General features: G+C 34.3%; 2 protein-coding genes across 2 annotated transcripts; both read left to right on the top strand.

Annotated features, from left to right (window-relative positions):
• The first annotated feature begins 2,639 nt into the window (after positions 1–2,639).
• On the top strand, positions 2,640–4,632 carry LOC104907041 (protein LHCP TRANSLOCATION DEFECT). The gene is made up of 2 exons (XM_010695896.4): positions 2,640–2,991; positions 4,166–4,632. Exons 1-2 carry the CDS (start codon positions 2,734–2,736, stop codon positions 4,418–4,420), a joined length of 513 nt encoding a protein of 170 aa, XP_010694198.2. The 5' UTR covers positions 2,640–2,733; the 3' UTR covers positions 4,421–4,632.
• Positions 4,633–14,294: 9,662 nt separating this feature from the next.
• Positions 14,295–17,368, top strand: LOC104907042 (uncharacterized). The gene is made up of 2 exons (XM_010695897.4): positions 14,295–14,582; positions 16,427–17,368. The coding sequence occupies exon 2, from the start codon at positions 16,446–16,448 to the stop codon at positions 16,971–16,973; it is 528 nt and encodes a 175-aa protein (XP_010694199.2). The 5' UTR covers positions 14,295–14,582; positions 16,427–16,445; the 3' UTR covers positions 16,974–17,368.
• Positions 17,369–22,910: the final 5,542 nt, after the last annotated feature.

The following is a 22,910-nucleotide window of genomic DNA, read 5'->3' on the forward strand; positions in this document are numbered from 1 at the left end:
TTACATTAATCTATTCTCCTTTTTATATATTTTTTTGGTTAACTGGGACAATATATTAAAATACTTATTCAAGTTTAGCTAGCTTGGCTAGTATAAGGATCTATGATCCCATCGTTACAGCACATACATAAATGTTCACAAGTAATATCCCCTAGATTAATTCCTAGCTTCACAACGGGGTTTTGTAAATCGCAAGGATTTCTGCAAGATTACCATCATTGCTGATTATATCCCCGCATATGCCTTCCACCCGTTAGCCTGCTGTGCTTCTACATATAGCACCCATACCTGCATAAAGATTAGATGAACAAAAGGAGGTATCCACTATTATAGTAAAATCGTCATGGATTGGAGAAATCATGAGAGGTTGTGGTGTTTTTGTGGCTAGGCTAAATTGGGTTAGGTCTTGAGCAAGCATATTATGTGGCTAGGTGTGATGAATTGCTCTACCATTCCGACTTTTTCATTTACCTTCACAAGTCACAACCTCGTAATTACTACTTTAACAAGTACAACAAAACCGTCGTTTATTTGGTTGACATTAAAAACTATGAAAAGCATGATTTCTTAAGAGATGGAAGACGGTGGTATCTATACAAATATACCAATAAACGTTCTTAAGCAGGTTTGCTCGATGCTCGCCATGTGACACTGTCTCTTTAATTGTTTCGTTCCGTGTCAGCAACATACATTAAAAAATTAGATACATGCTCCATATAGAATTCGACCACATTTCCTGAAATTAACAAAGTAAAGTTCTAACCAATGAATTATGCAACATTAGATGCTACTCTTTTAACATATAAAATATTAATAACTTGGGGGTATGCTCGGAGCGTAATAACTACTCCCTCCGTCCCATAATATAAGTCCTGATTCTGTTTTTACAAGGGAATTAAGGTAAACTAGAATCTTGTTGTATTTAAATAAAAAGATTCATTTTTATTGGGAAACACTTACATTGTTTTTTTCTTTTTAACAAAAAATAAAAACTTAACATTAATATTGCATAGTTTAATGTGTAGAGGAGTTTAATGGGTTATGAGATTCTATTTTATCATTAATAATGGTGCATTGGAAGCTGAAATTATGAGGACTTTTTGGGAGTTAAATAATTTTCATGAGGGTATTTTGGGTATAATTATTGATTGAAAATAGAAACAAGACTTATATTTTGGGACACTTTAAGGGGACTTATATTATGGGACGGAGGGAGTAATTTTTAAGTTGAAAACGTGGGAAGTGACACTTCCACGGAAGTTCCACGGAAGCTGCTTATCGAGGTTCCTCTGGTAAGTGAAACTTCATATAATAATCAACTTTCCACATTGAATCAAACAACATTTTCTACTTCCTAGAAAATGCTTATACATGGAAAAACATCTTCCTAAAAAATCCTACTTCATATGATCGACCAAACGAGACCTTAGTTTATAGGCGTGTTACATTACCTGAGTGAAAAGGGGCAGCTTTATAGGAGAAGTGATAAAACCCTAATTAATAAAGGACAACTTGTCCACTGTGAACAGGCCGAAATTTTATTCTTAGTATACATAAATGAAAAATCAAAAAGACAAATTTTTTTAAAAAAGCAAATCTTTTTTTAGTCCTTATCAAGAAGTAAATATTGCATTGTTAGCGTGTTTCTATCAACTTTTTCTTCAAAAAAGTGCAACTGATTATTTATAAGAACTCATATTTGTGTTTATAAGACACTAATTATCTACGAGAATTCTCTGTTTATGTGTTTGAGACACTGATTTATTTATAAACCATTCGTATTTACATGGTTTAATATGCTGAAAATACAAGCTTATCCCTATATCAATTAGTATTCCATCACTCCTCAGTCCTCAGCTACACATGGTCTTTTTTTTTTTTTTTTTGGTAAACAAAGCCTTTCATTCCTTAAACGGTAATGTTTAAAATATTACAATCCGATAATAGTTGTTCAGAACAATAACTAGGGGATGGGGAAAATCCTAGTTACAACACATTGGTCTTCCATGACCCTACAAGCCTTGGCCACCACTTGGTTAAACTTGTGACTGCAGTGCTTAATCAGAGTCTCGGGGTGCTTCGTAAGCCACAACCTGCACATATTAATCACATTGGCATATATATCACAATGACCTGTTGTAACAACAGTAGCTCGATAGCGATTTTGCAATCAGAATAAATAATGGTCTTGGGGAGGTTATGTGCCTCCACAAAATATAAAGCTTTCAAGATCGCAAGAAGTTCTGTTGCAATAGAGTTGTTAGTGTAAACATAGTCTTTACCTGTACAATTACTTCATTAGGTAGAGGAAACTAGAGGTGATCATGGACCGGGCCGCGCTCAAAAAAATTACCCATTGGTCGGGCCAGGCAAACTTTCGGGCCAAAATTTTGTGTCCAAAGCCCACTATTCAGGCCAAAATCGGGCCGGGCCAAAAATAGACCAAAAAAATCATTTTTTGCTTGCCTAAAGCCCGACCGAAAGAAAAAAAATCAAGCCAGGCCTGATCCCGGGCCAAAAAATCTTCCCAAAACCCGCAAAAAATCAGTCCGGGTCGGGCTGTTTTGATCAGGTCTAGAGGAAACAAAACAAGCATGTGAATTGACATACTTGCCCCCTGTGCTAAACTCGATAAGATTTTAGAGAGAGAAAGGATACAAAAGAAAGGATGAGAAGAGTCCACATTGCATACACTCCCTTCTCTGTGTTTCCACACTCTTAAAGTACTCAACCATGGCTTCACTCTCATGTTCTACTTCTATCCGATTAACAATTAATTCAAGAACATCATCATGCTCTCATTCAGCCTCCACTTTGCGAAATGGGTTTGTGGGCCTTCCCAAAAACATAAACTTCAAGCCCACCAAAACCGCCAAGCTGGGTCCCAGTAATGGTAGCAGAGTCAAGTGTTGGTTCAGGTTTAATGCTGAAACTGCTGGTGTTTATGGCAGCCAATCTCGTGATGATTTTGATAGAGATGATGTTGAACAGGCATGTTTTTTTCTTTTTTTTATGCTTCTCTAATTTTCTCATTATTCTCTACTATATATACTACATTATACTATTGTTTAAATTTCAAGCTACCTTTGTTGATTCTTTGATTTCTTGCTTTTTTCCAATTGGCTTCCCACTTGAGATGAAATAATCATCCTAAGGGTCCGTTCTTTTCAACTTATGAGAATAAGTGTCATCAACGACACGATAAGTTTAGTATAGATATGTTAAGTTCAGTTTAGCAAAATTAAGTTCAGTTCGGCAAAAATAAGTATATATAAGCTCACCAAAAATCAAGTTAAGTTCTGAAAAATTAAAATTCAGCAAAGTTAAGTTCGGCAAAGATAAGTTTATTAAAATAATTTGGCGAGAATGCAGCAAGTTCCATTTTATGAACGGTAGTTTATATAAACTGAATCATGAGAAAGGACTATTTTAAAGCTGATTTGGGGTTGTCCTATTAACATGAAAGTTGTAAAATGTGATGCAAATTCTTGATTGGGGAGATGGAAGATGATGTCAAAGTCAAGACTTTGAAAGATTAAGAGGAATCATTAGAGCAGTATAGAGCAAAAGATGGAAGATGATGAAAATAAATTTTAGATGCTTATCAGGATAACTAGCAATCCATAGATTGATGCTTGTGCTTTGTTCTTGTGATTTGCAAACTGTTGGATACACTACTTACCAGATGACATGCTATGTTTTTCTAGAGGTATACTACCTCCGTTTCCTAAAGATCTTCCTTGTTACTATTACCAATTTACCACAGATACCAATGAAAATTAATTTGTGTGCGGTGTGGGGTGGGTAAAGTAGGAGAGAGAAAGGGGTTAAGATAAATAAACAAATAAAAAGAGGTTAAAGTAGTAAAGAGAAAAGAGTAAAATTGAATTAATAATGTAATGGTGGACCATATGATATGAAGATGAGAGGGTAAAAAGGGGAAAAAAATTCCAAATAAGGAATAAAGTAAAAGAGGGAAGATCTTTTGGGAACGCACTTAAACGGAAAGAGGTGAGATCTTTAGGAAATGGATGGAGTACATAATTACGTATTATGTATAATTACTCATATATATAATAATAGTGTACTATCGTACAACTACAAGTATACCCTTAGTAGTTAGTACCTCGATTGATACTGGTTACATGGTTCATTACTCTTGCAGTACTTCAACTACATGGGAATGCTTGCTGTGGAGGGTTCATATGATAAGATGGAAGCTCTTTTGAACCAGGACATCCACCCGGTGGATATCCTATTGTTGATGGCTTCTTCAGAGGGTGACAAACCCAAGATTGAAGAGCTACTGAAGGCCGGAGCTAATTATGATGTAAAAGATGCCGATGGAAGAACCGCCCTTGATAGAGCTAGTGATGAGATCAAAGATTTCATCCTCAATTGCAAATCACAAAAGGCTTAACATAGTAGCAAATGCTGTTTATGCCCTGCCTTGCTTCACCATCTTCTGTTTCTTTCATATAGATATTTGAAATTGTGTTACTGACACAATACGATAATATGACCTCTTTTTGTACAAGAGACTAGGAAGATTTTAGCTGCTTTCATGAACATACAGGCTGCCTTGCATATTTTTTCATGGCTATTATCAGTATTTGGCTGCATTTCAGACCACTTAACTGACCTTCTATACTCCACACTACCACATATGCGCATGAACTTAACTGACATGCAGGGCAAGGCAATGTAGGGAGTATTTACTTGTGGATTCTAGAAAAGAAACATATTTTGCACAGATACAAAACATCTTTGATGAGGAACAAGCTCTGATATTAAACTAAAGTGTACATAGCAGGTGCAGATCAGAGAGGCAACTTAGCACCTAGAGTCGTAGACTACGAAAGCGCGCACAACATTCCTCCATATAGATACTATGCAAAAGCGATGTGCACCTATAGTTCTTGATATGATCCGCATTACGCAAAAGCGATGTAAAGGTCACCGTCCTCAGACAATAGAACAAAATTACAAACGATCCTCAACTATCACAAGCATCCAGAAAAATCATTGCATGTTGCCTTCACGCAAGACATCAATCATAGTGAAGATCTGTTTTTGAACCTTGGATTGGATTTGTACTTACAATCGCTTTTTTATCATCAAAGAGATTGAAGATAAGCAACCTATATCACCCGATAGTACATCTATTTTCTCATTGTTCTCTACTATACACTTCCTCCTTTTCGTTTTAAATGCAACAAATGGGTATTATCTGCGAGATATAAAATATTCATGTGTTGCATTTAAAACGAAACGGAAGAAGTACTACATTATATACACTCTTTAGACCAGCAACATATATAAAGATTCCTTTAGCCAAAATGATCAGCCATAAAGATATAAATCCAAGAATTAGACTATAATAGGATACTTCTCAAAAAAATTAAAGCCCTCTTTGTAACCCCTCCCCTTCACCGTAAAATAGAAACATACATCAGCACTTGGAGTCTAGATAGGATTCCATTCGACAATCAAACTAACATCCGTTAATGCTACATTTATCACTGCTTGCATTAAGGAATAACTCAGGTTCAGTAAATATTTAAAAGATCATGATTTCTGTATGCTTTTGCTCATGCTCCAATAATATTGCTCATAAGCTGTATAAACCATTGTAAGAGCATTAGAATTGTAGAAATTACAAAGTTCAGCTTGGTAAAATCTAGTTAATGATCAATTGATATATTTCATCTTGACTTGTTTACATATGTGAGAATTACTCGTTTGTATATATGAAGATCTGGCGGCTTTGCGTTTATTTGCTCTCATTATGTTATTAGCTATCTAGATACCGTTGATGCTAACTTTGGGTTATATATAGAATTTTGGGCGTTGGATTTTATCCAAGTTGAACGGGAAGAGTTTTGGCGAGGGCTTGCCGCGACTTGCGGTGGCTGTCGTCACTCGCGGTGCTCGTTCGTGTCTCGCAGTGCATTGCCGAGAGCATACCGCGGCTCGCGCGTATTTCCGCGACTCGTTGTTTTCGAGATTTCCAAAAGCCTTTGTTAATTCCAGATTTATTTCGGGATTATTTTTCTTAACCCTTATATAAATACCTTCTGGACCGTTTTTCTCTCTGAGATGATTATTCATTAACCTAAAATACATAGCCAACCCTTCCTTCTAAGATTTGAGCAGTTTTTAAGAAACTCCATTTCTTGATCTGGGTGCACGGAGTCGGGGATTGTTGTGTGAACCTTGGGGGACGAACGTCATCAACAATCCGCATTGGATATGGCGAAATTCGCTTTTAAGACAGTCGCCTCCATACCACAGCGTAACGTTGTTCTTATGAAATTCAATCAAGTTAAGTTGATTGTTATCTGCAGATAAGTTTCATCTCTATATTGTATATCAATATACTTTATATATTTGTTCTTTATGAATACATTAATCTAACTTATATTTCCAGCATTGTACATTGATTTAACACATGTTGTAACTCTAATCCAATCACGTGGTTGAGATTCATTCTCATTTCTCATGTAAAAAGCATTCTCGTGTGATCTTTCCCATATATATATATATATATATATATATATATATATATATATATATATATACTTCCTCCGTTTCATAATAAGTGAAACACTTACTATTTTATAACGTTTCAAAATAAGTGAAACATACCTTAAATGGAAAAAAGAAAGTGACATAATGACAAGAGTATCCATCACAAACTTGTGCGATTTGCTTTTCTCTCTCCTCCTTTTGATAATAAAAAGGATATTTTATGACCTTTTGGCTTTTGAAAGTGATGTTTATTAAATCTTATGTTTATTCCATACATTTTACAAATGGAGGAAGTATATTCCAAAGCCCTAAGTTGAATCTATATGGGGCTTTGTCTTTGGCTTAGCTTGTGTAGGCTACCTTTCACCCATGCTTGAACCCAAACTTGACACTCTTGGGCCTTGCATTAGGCCCAAAATTTCTTGTAACGCTCTGAGAGGTAGTGAGGCTTATATTCCATAAAATTCCACCTGCATTGGGCTTTGAGTTAAGTCTAGCTACATCCTGTTTTAGAATAGGATCTTTTACGTAGCCTAACTCGCGGAGAGTTATGTCACTTATTTTGAACCCAATTCTTCTATTCCTATTCATTTTCAGTTTTGAGATTTCTCATATTAGGATTAGGTTTCTATCCATCTCGTGTTGTGCTAAGCTTATTTCTCTTATTAGGTCTAACGTACTCTGTGGATGTTCATATTGCATACCATGCAAGACATTCATTATCTATACGTGTCATACATCTTTCATATAGGATGATCTTAGAAAGCACCCAAGTGTTGGACATTTGCACTATATAGGTAAACCACATCATAAAAAAAAAGCAGGCAAATTGCTCTAGATCAAAATAGAACCTACCTCGAAAAGATACTTTTGAAAACTAGTACTGCACATACATAGAATGCTTCGGTATGGCCCAAACTTATGATGTGGCGCTTTAGGGTAGTACACAATTAAGGCTTGAAGTTCGTCTACATAGTACGAGAAAGAAAATTATAAAGAATGGGATTAGAGCCACTTTTTTAGATTATATATTAGGGGGCGTTTGATTCGTTGAGAGGAAAGGGAAAGGGAAAGGGAAAGGGTATAAGAAAGGGTTACAAGAAGAATGGAAAGGGTTTCACTTTGATTAAAATGTTGTTTGGTTAGAAACATCAAAGAAAATGGAAAATTATTATTATTATTTAATAATAATAATAAATACTAATAATAATAATAGATAATAATAATCAGTAAAATAATAATATTGATAATAAATAATAATAAATATTAATAATAATATAATAATTATTAAAATAATTAAAATAATAATAATATATTAATAATATATAATAATAATAAATAATAAATAGTAATATTAATAATAATAATAAATAATAATAATAATTATTATAATTATTAAATAGTAATAATAATTATTATTAAATAATAATAATAATAATTAATAATAATAATAAAATAAATAAATTAATAATAATAATTATTATTATTAAATAATAATAATAATTATTATTATTAGTAAATTACAATAAATAATTATAATAAATAATAATAGTTATTATAATAAAAAATGGTAATAATAATAATATATAATAATAATAACAAATAAAATAATAATAATAAATATTAATAAAAGTAATAAAATAATTATAATAAAAATAAATAATAAAAATAAATATTAACAATAATATAAAATAATAATAAATGATAATAATAATAATAATAATAAAAATTATAATAATAATAATAATAATAATAATAATAATAATAATAATAATAATAATAATAATAATAATAATAATAATAATAATAATAATAATAATAATAATAATAATAATAATAATAATAATAATAGTAATAATAATAATATGGTAGAGGGATATGGGGTAATCCCAAACCTTGGGGGGTGGTGGGGAATCAATCTAAGGGAAAAGAGGGTAATCCTAATAAGAAAAAGGGTAAAGGGTTTGAAAAAACACACTAACCAAACACTCACAAAGGGAAACAAGGAACTCAATTCCTTTTCCCTTTCTTGAAACCCTCCAACCAAACGCCCCCTTATTTGATATAACAATAGCATCAACATGACAATAACATTACAAAGCGATATAGGCATTCATCCCTCATTCTGTCACTCGAGAAAGACACCTACGTTACACTAACTAGGATCAGGGTTTGCTTATTATTTGCGTTTGTGCATTTTTTTGTCATTTCCATACTCATTGACGACTTCACTGCACTACTAGTTATATAGCGGAACAAGCCTTTTTTATTCATAAAAAATATTATTGCCTGTTGTGTTCCCGACTCGGCAAAAAAGGTCTTTTCTCCAAAGTAACAAAGATGTTTCATTTTGACTTGTTTACATATGTGAGATTTGTGTTCTATATTACGGGTCCGGATTCTCTAGAGTTTTATGAAAACTCTACAACGTAGAGTTGAATCCTGACCATATATTATAAAATCAAGGGTTCCTGATTAGTAGGAAAGGAAAAGATATGGGCAGGATATTCGGGGGAAAATAGGGGGGAAAGAAAATACAAGCCTTTGATTTCTTAATCAATGACTGATATTTAACGAACTCTACCGTGTAGAGTTATTTTGAAACTCTAGAGGATCTCAACACCTATATTACTACCTCCGTTTCTTAATAAGTGCAACATTTTCCCTATTTAGAATAGTCACAATAAGTGCAACCAAGCTCAAAATGGTAAAAAAAGTTCAATATTATTACAAATATGCCACCAAAAAGCAAGAGGGGACCACAACTTTTTTTGAATTACTCTATTTTATTGTGGTCCCAAATTTCTCTATCTACATTCCTTGGTATTCCCCCACTTTCTCTATATTGCACTTATTAAGAAACGGAGGAAGTATATTATATTAGTATTTTTTGCATGCTATGCGTGCGTGTCATATTAACATTATTTTCTCAATGAGTTATTCATGAGTCTACAAAATATTCGATTTGAACAAATTTTTATAATGATTTTTAATTATTTAATTATATTTTTCTTAAATCAATATTTCGTTGGTTTTTTAGTTATTTGTTTATCATTATTCAAATCTCTATTATATAAGTGTAGGAAATACAAAGCAGAAGAAAGCCCGGCTCAAATAAAGTGGAAGAATTTGTGTATCAGATTCAATCGTTCAATATTGAGTAATAAAGTGGAAGGATTTGTGTATCAGATTCAATTGTTGAATATTAATAAAGTGGAAGAGTTTAATTTATATAATAGAGATTATTGAATAATAATCAACATTTAGGTTTTAAAATATTATCATTATATTTATTAATATGAAATAGATTCAAGTCTTTATTTTTTTGTACAGATTGTTTCAATCAAGTTATATTGTCAATTTAATTTTTTATCAGAGTTTTTCTCACATATTAAGAGGAAATCATTCTTCTTAATTTAATATTTAATTGAAATTCAATTTCATTATTAACTTGTTCAATATATATGGCAAGTAGTAAGAAGAAAAGACTATTATATATGTAAAGGAATTTAAATCATTAAGGGTATTTCAGACTTTTTATGAGGGGACACCATCTTCCTCACCCCTTCACTTATAGAATAAAGATTATATTATATTATATTATAGTATATTATATTATACTACATTATATTATATTATATTTTATTATATTATTATATATTATATTATTATATTATTATATTATTATATATTATATATTTTATTATATTTTATAATATATTTTATATTATAAATTATATATTATATATTATATATTATATATTATTCCATCCGTTTCCTAAAGATCTTTCCTCTTTCCGTTTAAGTGCGTTTCCAAAAGATCTTATATATCTCTTTTACTTTATTCCTTATTTGAAATTTTTTTTTTTCCCTTTTTACACTCTCATGTCCCTATCATATGGTCCACCATTACATTATTAATTCATTTTACTCCCTTTCTCCCTCCTACTTTAACCCCTTTTTATTTGTTTATTTATCTTAACTCCTTTATCTCTCCGACTTAACCTACCCCACACCCCACACAAATGGATCATCCTTGGTATCTGTAGGAACAATAACAAGGAAGATCTTTAGGAAATGGAGGAATTATATATTATATATTATATATTATATATTATATGTTATATATTATATGTTATATATTATATGTTATATATTATATGTTATATATTATATATTATATATTATATGTTATATATTATATATTATATATTATATATTATATATTATATATTATATATTATATATTATATATTATATATTATATACTAGTTTTGAAGCCCGTGCGTTGCACGGGTTCTTGTTTATATTTTTTTTTTTTGCAAATTTTTTGATAACTTCTTTATATGCTTATTGTGTTGGCGCCATAATATTAATTGATCTGGTTTGGTCCCCAAACTAGATCAGTTAATGCGTAAATAATCCAGTTTTAATCGGATCAGTTGACTTCTCCTCGCTTCGCCCCTACCCGTTGTGATCCATTTTTGAATTAGTAAGACATATTTTAACTGAACCAATCGAAGTTTTTTCAACCAATGAGTACATTTAATTAACTTTTTTTTTTTTACCAAATTGCCAAGATCCGTATTCAAAATTCAAAGAATCCAGACCATAATAACGTTTATTAGTGATAGCTCTAACATGAGGCTAAGTTCAAATAGCGGAATTTGCTTTAATGATTATGAAAGTTTATTTACAATAGTCAAACTTATAAGAAAAATTTAAAAACAAGCTAAAACAATCATGTATATATAAAGATTTTTACATTAGATGTATATAAAAGCCAATAGGATCACAATTGGATTTCAAGTTGTAACAAATTTGGCAATCTGCAATTGTATCGGATGCAGCATTCAAACAATAATCAATTTATAATAGTAAATCAATATAGCGCAGATTAACGCAAGACAAATATGACATTGGGAAATTTCTCTATGTGTGAAAGTTTTCAATGTCAGGGGTTCCAAAAAACTTAATATGACGTACTTACTTGCCAAAATCAGGTCAAGTCAAGATTCACAAAATGATAGATGTTGAGTGTGTATCGAAAATAAGGTTCCTCGTCAAACTAAGTGCAGATTCCATGTTTTCGCCACTAGTAGTTCTAGAAAACAGGTGGTTGACTTTGTATTTGATAGTTTATTATACTTGGCCAGTTGGTCTCGAGTTTGATTGTAATGGGCGATTGGACGCTGATAAATTAGGTGTGATCAATTGTGAATTCAAGTTACGTACAATATTTGAGCTGTTACTTGGGAATTTGGCCAAAGACTGTCGATTGTTGTTTTCTCAAAATTGATTGGATCACCATGACATATGTTCACTCTACAATAATTGAACACATTAATATCAGGAATAAACTTAGTGAATGCATTTTGAAGGAAGACTGAAGACGAATAAAATAATGTAAGAATTGAATCCTTTATATATGGATGATTAAATGGTTGGAGATGTTTTTTTTTTTTCATTATATGGAGAAATGAATAAGCAAAAATTAAATGAACATGTTATAGTGAGGCCTTACAAACAACCACCAGTTCATATATCCTATGAGCTAGGTTGTAATCAAGTCGGAATTTGTCAAAAACCAACTACAAGTACCAAACTAAGTTAAATGGGGTATCAAATATAAATAAATATGAAGTACTTACTTGCCAAAATCAGGTCAGGTTTCACAAAATAAAAAATATCGAGTATGCATAAAAAATAAGGTCATTTGTCAAATCAAGTGTAGGTTCCGTGTTTTGGTCACTCGTAATTCCAGAAACCAAACAACTGACCTTGTATTTTGTTCATTATATTTGGCCAGTTGGTCTCGAGTTTGATTGTAATGGGCGTTGATAAATAAGGTGCTATCAATGGAGAATTGAAGTTATATACAATATTTGAGGGGCCTATATTTATTGGTTTGAGAGTTGTTTATTGGGAATTTAACCAAAGATTTTGGATTGTTATTCTCTCAAAATTGATTGGATCACCATGACATATGTTCATTCTACAGTAATTGACACCATATGTTTGTACTAACATATGATTTCAGATTGAAAGAGTTGGAATAGAATGAGTAAGCGTTAGAGAAAGAAATGAAACACACTCATATCAAGAATAAACTTAGTGAATTTATTTTGAATGAATATTGAAGATGGATAAAATAATGTAAGAATTAAATATTTTTTTATGGATAATAAAGGGATTGGGGTGCTATTTTCATTATGGAGAAATGAATAAGCAAGAAACTAAATGAACATTTTATAATGAGGCATTACAAATGACCACCACTTCATTTATCCTATTATATTAGCAACATGATACTTTAGAGAATGAAGTGTATAAACAAAATATCATATCATGGTATTGGGTGTTTGTGAGTTATTGAGAAATGAACAGAAGCAAGAAAATGAACATATTGTAATGAGGAATACAAACCATCTACAACATGAATATCTCTAGCTTTCCCTATTATATCATTCAACACTACTTTAGAGCATGAAGTGTACAAAGAAATATCATTGTATTGTTTACCATTAAGCATATTTTCCGGGAAGCTAATCAAGTAGCAGATTTTCTATTAAAAAAAGGTCACAACATTTCTGCTGCTTCGATTGACATCGATATTTCTACAGAACCGTTGTTAAATAAATTAGTTCTTCTTGATTCGTTAGGAGCCTCCCTTGAGAGAAGGGTGTCCTAACTTTCATTATGTACCAAAAAAAAAAAAAATATCATGGTATTGTTTATTAGTAAGAAATAAATAATCTAATACCATTCACACTCACCATTTCATACATTAAAAATGTACAAATAAGTAGGGTTCTTTTCATGTACAATGATGGAAATGAAATGAAGTAAGACGTTAAAACTTTCCATTATATATGTTAATTTGACAAAACAATATTTTGGTCATTTGACAAAAATCCTAACTCAAACTACCTAGCTAACTACTAACTTGAGTATAATGGTAAGTGAGGGTCATTCCTTCACAAAGACTAAGAGCACCAAAATATATAACTTTTCGATGGGTAACTTAATTCAACTCAGAAATACACAGCTGAAAACCAGTAGTTGCTTAATCAATTTTCCTACGGTTCGGAATTATTTCCATAACCTAGTTTATATTCTTAGAAATAGCCATAGTCCATATAACTTGACCGGTTGATATAATAAACAGGGAGCCACTTTTCCACAGTTCTATTTAGAAATAGACAAAAGTTTTTTTTGTTCCAAATTCATTCAAAATCTTTTTTGAGGCTTCATTCACAATCTTTGTTAGTAGTTTTTTACATTAACGAATTAATATATCTAAATTCATCTAACTATTAATTTTTCAGATTTTACATATAATCATAACTACTACCTCCGTTTCTTTTTAATTGTTACACTTACACTTTTCACGCATGCCGATGCACTACTTTGAGCCTTTATATCTCTAATTTTGTATTTGTAAAAAATATAAAAACTACATATTAATAAAATACATACTAATACGAATCTAACAAGATCCCACATGACTATATTTTTATTCACGTATAAATCACAAACGAGGGTCAAAGTGCAATTTGTGAATAGTGTAAAATGTCAAAGTTTAACAATTAAAAAGAAACGGAGGTAGTATAATACAATTGGACTATATAACAGAATTACAAGTTTTTTCTTAAAAAAAAAGATTTACAAATTTTAAATACATACCCATCGCATACATATAAGATTAGCAGGAGTAAAAGATAATGAATAAAACAAATACTAATTTTAACACATTAACATCAAACTAGTAGGAGTAAAAATCATAAAATTTCTGTGAGAACTTTTTGTTTTTTTTGTTCTTGCTGTCTACTCCCGCATATTCTTGCTTGAGGAAAGAAAAAGAAGTTTGTAACCCTAACCCTCCAAATTCCAATCCGCAGAATTTGCTGCAATTACAAGAGAAATCGATCTCTCTCTACCGATTACAGATTTCAGATTTCAGATTCGTATATGCAGCATCAATTCAAGAAGAAGCTCGCATTCGAGGAAAGAAATTGAAGGATTTTTTCGGCGATTCCAAACAATTGAAGGTTTGGTTAGGACTGATTTTACTATATATTGTAAATTTTAAGATTTAAAGTTTGTAGTTTAGCATTAAATATTTGAGTAAGCATTTATTTAATTTTATTGTCAAGAATGCGAGCTCAAAATTTTAAAAAAAACCCAGAATTTGGGGATTTCAGTTGAACCCACTGAACCCTCCTTCAATACGCGACTGTTTGAGAATAGATGATCATTTTCAGTAAATAAGTATGTCATAGTATGTGAGTAATGATAATTGATGAGAAAAGTCGTAACTCGATTTTGTGCATTGTCAATTTGTCATGATATAGCTAAATGCCATGAGGAATTTCCCCCAATTTATGCTGTGAATATATGTCTGCTAACTTTAATGCTAAAGTACTTGGCTGAGTATGCAAGCATTTCAACATCATTTTCCCGACCTTGTGAGGGGAGGACATTTCACATTTGAACATAATTGCTAGTTTTCGTTTTGGTGCGAACATCATAGACACCGTTTTTTTTAGTTCTAACGTCATTGCTTACTGAAACTGACAGTGATCCCAAACGGGTTGTGGAAATTTTTGTAAGGATGAGGCAGAGTCATGCATGTATTTCGTTACTTACCTATGTAAGGATAGGTTTGCTTCAATTATTGGAGGCGAAATCATTGAAGGCCTTGATGATTCAAAGCAAACTCCTACATCTTTTTATGGTGGCTAAGTTGTGCTTTAGCTTGTGTTTCATGATGTTCAAGCTCTTTGATGAAGAAGCGTCTCTAATCTCACTGCGAGAGTAGTTTTTATCAGCGAGTAGCCGAGTATACTGAAGTATTTGCTTAATGTTTTTCTTTCCTGGTTATTTATATTGAGATTTTTTTTTATGGGTTCTGTCTTTCCCTTCCGGTAGTAGAACTATTGCTCAAATGTACAATCATCTTTGGAAATCTGGAACCTACTTGCTTGGCCTTACAGGTCATGTTCACGTTGGGAATTAATAAATAGAAAATAGTATATATGCATTTGCTGGTTTTATTAGACAGAGTAACAGCAACTAGGAAAATTCAGAATTGGATCAGTCCAAATTGATAGGTTAGTGTGAGCTTATCCATGCAATTGCGCAGTCTGTGAAAAGGAAACCATTTTCTGAAAGATCCTGACTTTCGTGCTTTAGTGGATCACCAAGATCCTTTCGATGACCTATGTTGTGTTAAAGGATTAAAGGATTTTTGGTGTATTAGCATATAGTACTTGGTTTTACATAGAAGGAATTGAGTAGTCAGCTGCTTCGATGTGTAAATCAGCATTGACAATAATGATAAAAGCCAGCAATTGTGCTTTGCATTATAGTCGAGATATACCATCGCAGTAAGTTCTCTTGTTGAATTTACAAGAGCATATTTGAGGGAAGAAAGCTGGGAGCCTGGGACAGGTTTGAGTTCAGCTTTGTTTTACTGGTCCTGAGCCTTAGGCTCTTAGCTGAGTCAAACGTCGAACGTATAACAGGGCTCGGCTTGACTTGGGTCTTCCTAGTGTATAATAATCCTTGAGTATCAACCATATAGGTACATAGATGTTTAACTTTCCACTGTAGTCCACATTCCTTCATTTTATTGTTTTTTCAATACATATTATTGCTATTGGAGTGGCATCAAGTAGCATTCTGTAGTCGTTGAATTAGTGCAGAGAAGTACAAGCTGTGAATTTGGAAAGGTATTGATGGAATGTAGAAGTCCAAAGTCCAAACTGAGTATTAACCTCATTAAACTCTACTCAATCTGCTATAGTAATTAGTAATGCTGTGGGACTTGTATATAATCTTCGAAATTTGTTGTTTTCCTGATCTGAATGGATCTTTTTAACATTTGTTTCAGGTAATCTTGTTGCTGCTCAATGGCTGACACTATTCAAATCAGTCAAAACTTGATATCTCAGCTTGTAGATGGCAATGGGAAGTCAAAGAAGAAACCAAAGAAAAGTAAGCCAAAGGTACCTAAGGAGTCTCAGCAGTCACAAAAGAAGGTACCTCAGAAGCAGCTTCCTGAGGAGCCTAAAGCTCAAATAGATTCTCCTTCAGCTGGATGGCCCCTACAACCCCCATTCTTCTTGCCAGTGCCTTCATCCTCAAATCCAGAGCTCGAAGCTATCCGAGCTGTTTTGAAGGAGAGTGAAACTGTCTTAGAAAAAATCCAGAAGCATGAGGAGAACATGCTGAAAGAAGTCACACAGAGATCAAAGAAACTACACGAGAAAGAATTCAAACTTCCTCAGCAGAAAACTATTGTTTGTCTGTCTGAGAGAGACGCTTGTTCAGCATGTTACAAGGAACACACCAAAGACTCACTCAAGTGCGCTGGGCTGGTCCAAAGTTATCAAGACTGTGTTCGGAGAGCAAAAAACCTTGTTAAAACACTTGGGTAGTTGATTCTTTTGGGTGGACATCCGCATTTCGAGTTTGAAGTGCATGTTAACCATGAGTTGAACTGAATGTGGTTATCTGCAATGCAGAAATAAGTGATCTTTCTTGTACTTAATTTTGAATACTTGGACTTGATTCGACATTTTACCCCACGGAATTGTAAAACTGTTTCCCCTGGGTAGGATCAGCTATCAATGGCCTAACATAGAGAACTGGCCGGGTGAACCGTCTTTTTTGAGAGATAACTGATACATCTTTCCATTGGTAATGCTGAGTTTTGCAAGTTCTAAGAGGGAATAGAAACTGACTTCTGCCAGTGACCTTAACTTTTCCCTTGTGAACGTGCATGTTATTTTTTGTTCCCTTACTTCATGAAGAAATTTTGCTGTAACTATCATTCATTGTGTTCTGCAATTTTGTTCCCATGGTACGGTTATAGGGGTGAAGTTTTCTCCTATAATTGTCCGTCCTTTAAGTCATGAGGCCAAATTTATATCACTAGGTCAAGCTTTGTGAACATTATATTCTATATGGATGTGAGTAGTACATTGGGAGGCCTTGATGGGGAGAACTTCTAACAAATCCAATTACAGAATTGAAGAGTGGTGTGGGTTATTACATTCATCAAAAAGCATACGTGAAAAAACTAAGGGGCCTATACTGATTAGAGGTGGGCGCGGGCCAGGCCGGCCGGCCCGGCACGAGCGCGCTCGTGGCCTAGCTCGACTTGTTGTCCGCTACGTAAGTCGTGGGTCTGTCACGGTCAAAAAAATTTATTTCAGGTCTGTACCTGCACAAGCCTGCCTAGATGGCCCGTAGGCCGGATCGAATGCCCCTTTCCTTTGCTTTTTAGTCTAAAACTATCAAAAATCCAAAAAAAACAACATAAAACATGAACCAGTCCCGCAGGAGGCAGGAGCCCGGCTCGCGGGCTTGTGAGATTAGGTCAGGCTGTGGACAAAATTTGGAAATTTCAGACCCGACACGGCACAGCCCGCTACTCACGAGCTTGGACCCTTCTCAACCCATCATTTCCATAAGCTTGTGGGCCGAGCCTGCAAACAGGCCCGACCCAGCTCATGCCTAGGTTTAATACTGATGGTCTCCAATTTGCTACTAATTTTCCTTTTCTAGATATGTTGAATTTCTTCTTTTTTTTTTTACTCAAACCGACGAATTTATAAATTAAACCAAGTTTCTGTTAGGGATTACAACACTTCTACTTGGGCCATTCAAGTTTGGACCCGAGTAGTAGTCTAGCAAAATAAGATTATAACAAGCCTGGGGGGGTGTTTTCAAAATACATTCTATTCCATAACAACTACGAGTGTCTTCTCTTGCACGTTTTGCCAACTCATCAGCAGGGGTGTTGGCTTCTCTTCTTTCATGTACGAGCTTTCCTCCATCCTGGTCTAGGAGTATCCTGCACAATTTGACTATTCTGGTTAGATCGTCTTTTCTTTCCTCCCTGGAGTTGATTTCCGTCATAGCTTTGCTACAATCTGATGCGATGATATAGTTGGTCCAAGCTTCTTCCCGTGCCCATTGAAGGCCGAGAAGTATAGCTTGAATTTCCGCAGCTTTGCTGTTTTTGCAAATTAATGCACTTAGCCGTAAAACCTTTGCTCCACCAACCATTTCTATCTCTGCAAAGACCTCCTATACCTGTTACAAGATTAGTGGCCAAAAAAGCAGCATCTACATTGATTTTTAGGGTGTTTGTCTCGGGTAGTTTCCATTTTGTGGGGTTTGGTGTTATTTCCTTTTTTTCATAAGTTTGGGGTTAGGTTGTGAAAAAAACCATTCTTGAGCGAACCACGTCAAATTTTTTATAAAAATATCCTCATTTTCGTTTCTCCTTTTAAAAATCCAATTGTTCCTTCGTTTCCAAATCTCCCACACAGTGAAAGAGAACATGACATTCCAAGGATATTTTCCATAACGAATTGTAGAAATGTTGAGATTTTCCTCAATCCATTTGTGTAAGTTTTGATTTTGTGCCCAGTTTGATTTGTTGATCTTTATCCAGGTTGAGTCTGCTCTCGAGCAGTCTCTAAGAATATGAAGGATGTTTTCCTTTGGGTTGAAGCAGGTGTTACACTCCGGAGAGATAGCACATTTCCTAAGGAAGAGATTTTCATTCGTGGGAATCCTCTACCACCACGTTTGCCACAAGAAGAATTTTATTTTTGGGTGACCTGGCGCATTCCAAATGATGCTCCAGTCAAGTTGAGATTTTGGGTGATTTGGTCTAGTGCTTTGGATGTGACAAGCGGCTTCTTTGTTATTGAAGTTGCCTTCAGAGGACCAGGAAGAGAAGAGTATGTCTTGATACTCATTAAGGGTTATCGAATTTGCAAGGTTAAGAAGGTTTTGAGGGAGGTTTGGAGGGAGATTTTCCACTAAGTTATTTGAGAAGACCTCGGCGAGACTTTTTCCCTCCTCTCCTTCCTTCAGAGGGCCTGTAAAGTGTTCTCTTAATGGAGTGGTTCCCATCCACTTATCAAGCCAAAAATTTATCGACTCTCCCGACCCCGGGTTCCAGTAAAGACTTTCCTTATAGTCCCACCCTTTCCTATGATCTTCCATATATAAGAGCCTTTTTTAAAAGAAAGGGGGTCTTTGTTTTTCTTGATATATTTATCTGCCATGAACTTTGCCGTCTAATTTTTCTGGTTATCTAAGTTCCAACATTGTTTAATGAGCCCAAGTTTGTTTAATTCTTCGTTATTTTTGAACCCTAGGCCTCCTAGTTCTTTTGGTTTGCACACATTATCCCAAGCTATCCAGTTTATCCCTTTCTTATTACCCCGGTTTCCCCATAGGAAATAGGCAGAGATGTTGTTCATCTTTGCGGTCAAAGCTTTCGGGAAGAGCAATCCTTGCATGAAGTAGCGAGGAATTGACTGGAATGTGGTGGAAATGAGAAGGGCCCTACCCGCTTTTGATAAACAGTTTGATTTTCAAAGAGCCAGCTCCTTGGAAAGTTTTTCCACAATGGGAAGGAGATGCTTCTTTGCAGGTCTTTTATTAGAAAAGGGGAAACCTAAATAGGTTCCTAGGTCTTTGGCTCATAGGACGTCTAAGTCTTGTTCAAATTCATCTACAATGTCTTGAGAGGTGTTTGGAGTGAAATAAATTTTGCTTTTGGAAGTGTTCATCTTTTGCCCCGATATTGCAAAGAATTCACTCAGGGTGTCATTAACGGCCGAGAGAGTTTGAGGGGTAACTTCGCCAAATAAGATTAGGTCATCAGCGAACATGAGGTGAGAAATTTTTGAGGAACCCCCTCTTATCACAAAAGGTTTCCACTTGTTTTCCTCACAACTCTTATGAATTACTTCCTCCGTGTTTTTATTCTTGCTACATAGAGAAAGTGGGGGGTTTTTAAGAAAGGTAGAGAGAGAAAGTAGGGGACCACCACTTTTTGAATAAAAAACCATTGTTAAGGAAAAAGTATGAGTATTTTAAAAGAGAAGGTGGGGGACCACCAATTTTTTAATAGTATTTTAAGATTTTTATGGTGAGAAGGAGTCCATTTATGATATGTAGCATCTATTATGACATTTCCATTTAAGGGAAATGTAGCATCTATAAAAAAAACGGAGGAAGTAGTTTGGAAAGCATTTCCATGCAGATGATGAAAATGTAAGGCAAGAGAGGGTCTCCTTGTCTAATATCTCTAGAATGTGAGAATTCTTTTGAGGGCCTGCCATTAATCAGGATGGAAGTGGTCGTTGTAGTTATACACTCCATGCACAAGTTTGTTGTTTTTTCATCAAAACCTATGGAAATAAGGCTTGTTCTAATAAAATCCCACTCTAGTCTGTCATAGGCTTTCTCTGGTCAATTTTCATGGCGAACGTACCTTTTTTCCCTTTTTTCTTCCCCCATAGAATGAAGGATTTCGGAGGCAATGATGAAATTCACATCAGTACCCCTTCCTGAAATGAAGCTATTTTGGTTCGGGGAAATTTCCTTTGAGAGGATCGGTCTCATTCTTTTAACCAGGATTTTTGATATTATTTTGAAGCTAGTGTTTACTAGACTAATGGGTCTGAACTGCGAGATCTTTTCCGGATTATCAGATTTTGGAATGAGGGCTACAATGGTTCTATTAAGCTCCAGGGGAATTTTTCCACTCCTAAAAATCGTTTCAGTCATATTGATGCAATCCTTGCTAATTGTGTCCCAAAAGGTTTGAAGAAAGATCGCATGAATGCCATCTCCACCTGGGGCTTTTGTGCTCCCTATGCTGAAGAGAGCTTCTTTAATTTTAATGGCCGAAGGAATGTGAACACAATTGAAAAACCTATCATGAGAAGCTATATTTTGGTTTTGCCCTAGTTTCGAGAAAGGTTTTTCCGTAGTAAAGAGATTTTGAAAGAAGTCCGTGATGAGGTTTTCAATTTCCTGGGTATCCCAAATCTCTCTCCCACACTCAGATTTTAGGAATTCTATCTTGTTTCTTTTCCTACGGATTAGGGTGGAGGTGTGGAAAAAGGTGGTATTCCTATCTCCCGCCACAAGCCAGTTTGATCTCGCTCTAAGCGCCCAAAATTTTTCCTCTTGGTCTAGGATTAAGTCAAGCTCTTCCCTTAGGTTATTTTCAAGGTCAACGAGGTAAGCTTTCCTTGGGTCATGGTGAATTGCCTTTTGGATGCCTTGGATTCGAGCAATTAGATTTTCTTTCTTTTAAAAACATTACCATGACTTTGTTTTGCCCAAATTGCCATTGAACCAGAAATATTTTTTATTTTGACGTGGAACTCAGAATGGTCATTTGGCCAATTTTGATTTATAAGCTTCTCGAAACCCGGCTCACTAAGCCACATAGTTTTGAATTTGAAGGTTTTTGTGGTTTTTCTGTTTTGGTGGGTTGTGGGTTTTGTGTTTAGGAGAATCGAGTTATGATCTGAACTAAGTCTTTGAAGATGGTGAATGGTGGATTCCGGGAAGGCAGTGATCCAAAGATTGTTTACCCAAGCTCGGTCTAGTCTTTTGAAGATCGAATTTCTTTTTCTTTTGTTAAACCAGGTGATCTCGGCCCTTTGAACCCAAGGTCAATAAGGTTGCAACTGTCCATCGCCTCACTATAGGCCATCATGCGAGTCGGTTTCGGATCTCTTCCACCCTATTTTTCCGTGTGAGAAGTTATTTCATTAAAGTCGCCAATGCAAAGTCACGGAAGATCAATAGAGGTTGAGATATTTTCAATGATTTTCCATAGTTCTAATCTACTATTGTGATGAGTACTAGCATATATAGCAGTAACAACAAATTTAATATTGTTGGAGGTTACCTGGATAATGTCGTGGATAGCGCGGATTTCCTTCCTAATGGTTGTGAACGAGATGACTCCCGAATTCCATAGGATGAGAATTCCTCCAGTGAGGCCCACCGGTTCCACCATTTCGGCAGCATTGAAAGGCAAAGTGTCACAGATTTTTAGCGTGTTTTACTTCGAAATTCGCGTTTCAGAGATTATCACAAGGTCTTGGTCATGATCTATGGTAAGTTGGCTGAGGTTTCGCCGAAACATTGGCCTTGCAATTCCTCTTGCATTCCAAGCAAGGACTTTCATATGTCGTATTGTAACAAGACAAAGTGAATATCTTCAATTATGCGAGTCATTCACTAAGGAATTGCATTGCCAACTCGTAATTTTTGTTGAACCACATTTATAGATATTTTAGCTACATAGGTACTAGTAGAAGTCTTAGCCAAAGACATAAATGTATGATTTACTTTTTCCGGTCTTTATTAGTTTACCCATTTTTTTTGTTTTTATTTATTGGAATGAGACCACTAATTTTCCATCACACACACACATTCAACTTTAATATAAATTAATCTTTACTCTTTCTTTTCATGTCCCACAACATCATTTTTCTGTGCAAAAGAAACGGGTAATCTAATAAAGACCAGAAGAAGTAGAT

This window comes from Beta vulgaris, chromosome 4 (genome assembly GCF_026745355.1).
Source record: "Beta vulgaris subsp. vulgaris cultivar EL10 chromosome 4, EL10.2, whole genome shotgun sequence".
In the NCBI taxonomy this organism is placed as follows: domain Eukaryota; kingdom Viridiplantae; phylum Streptophyta; class Magnoliopsida; order Caryophyllales; family Amaranthaceae; genus Beta; species Beta vulgaris.

Bases quoted from the DNA above. Each gene is read 5' to 3' on its own strand.
- LOC104907041 (XM_010695896.4), top strand. From the start codon at position 2,734: ATGGCTTCACTCTCATGTTCTACTTCTATCCGATTAACAATTAATTCA. The intron at 2,992-4,165 runs GCATGTTTTTTT...TTACTCTTGCAG, and splicing joins ATAGAGATGATGTTGAACAG to TACTTCAACTACATGGGAAT.
- LOC104907042 (XM_010695897.4), top strand. From the start codon at position 16,446: ATGGCTGACACTATTCAAATCAGTCAAAACTTGATATCTCAGCTTGTA.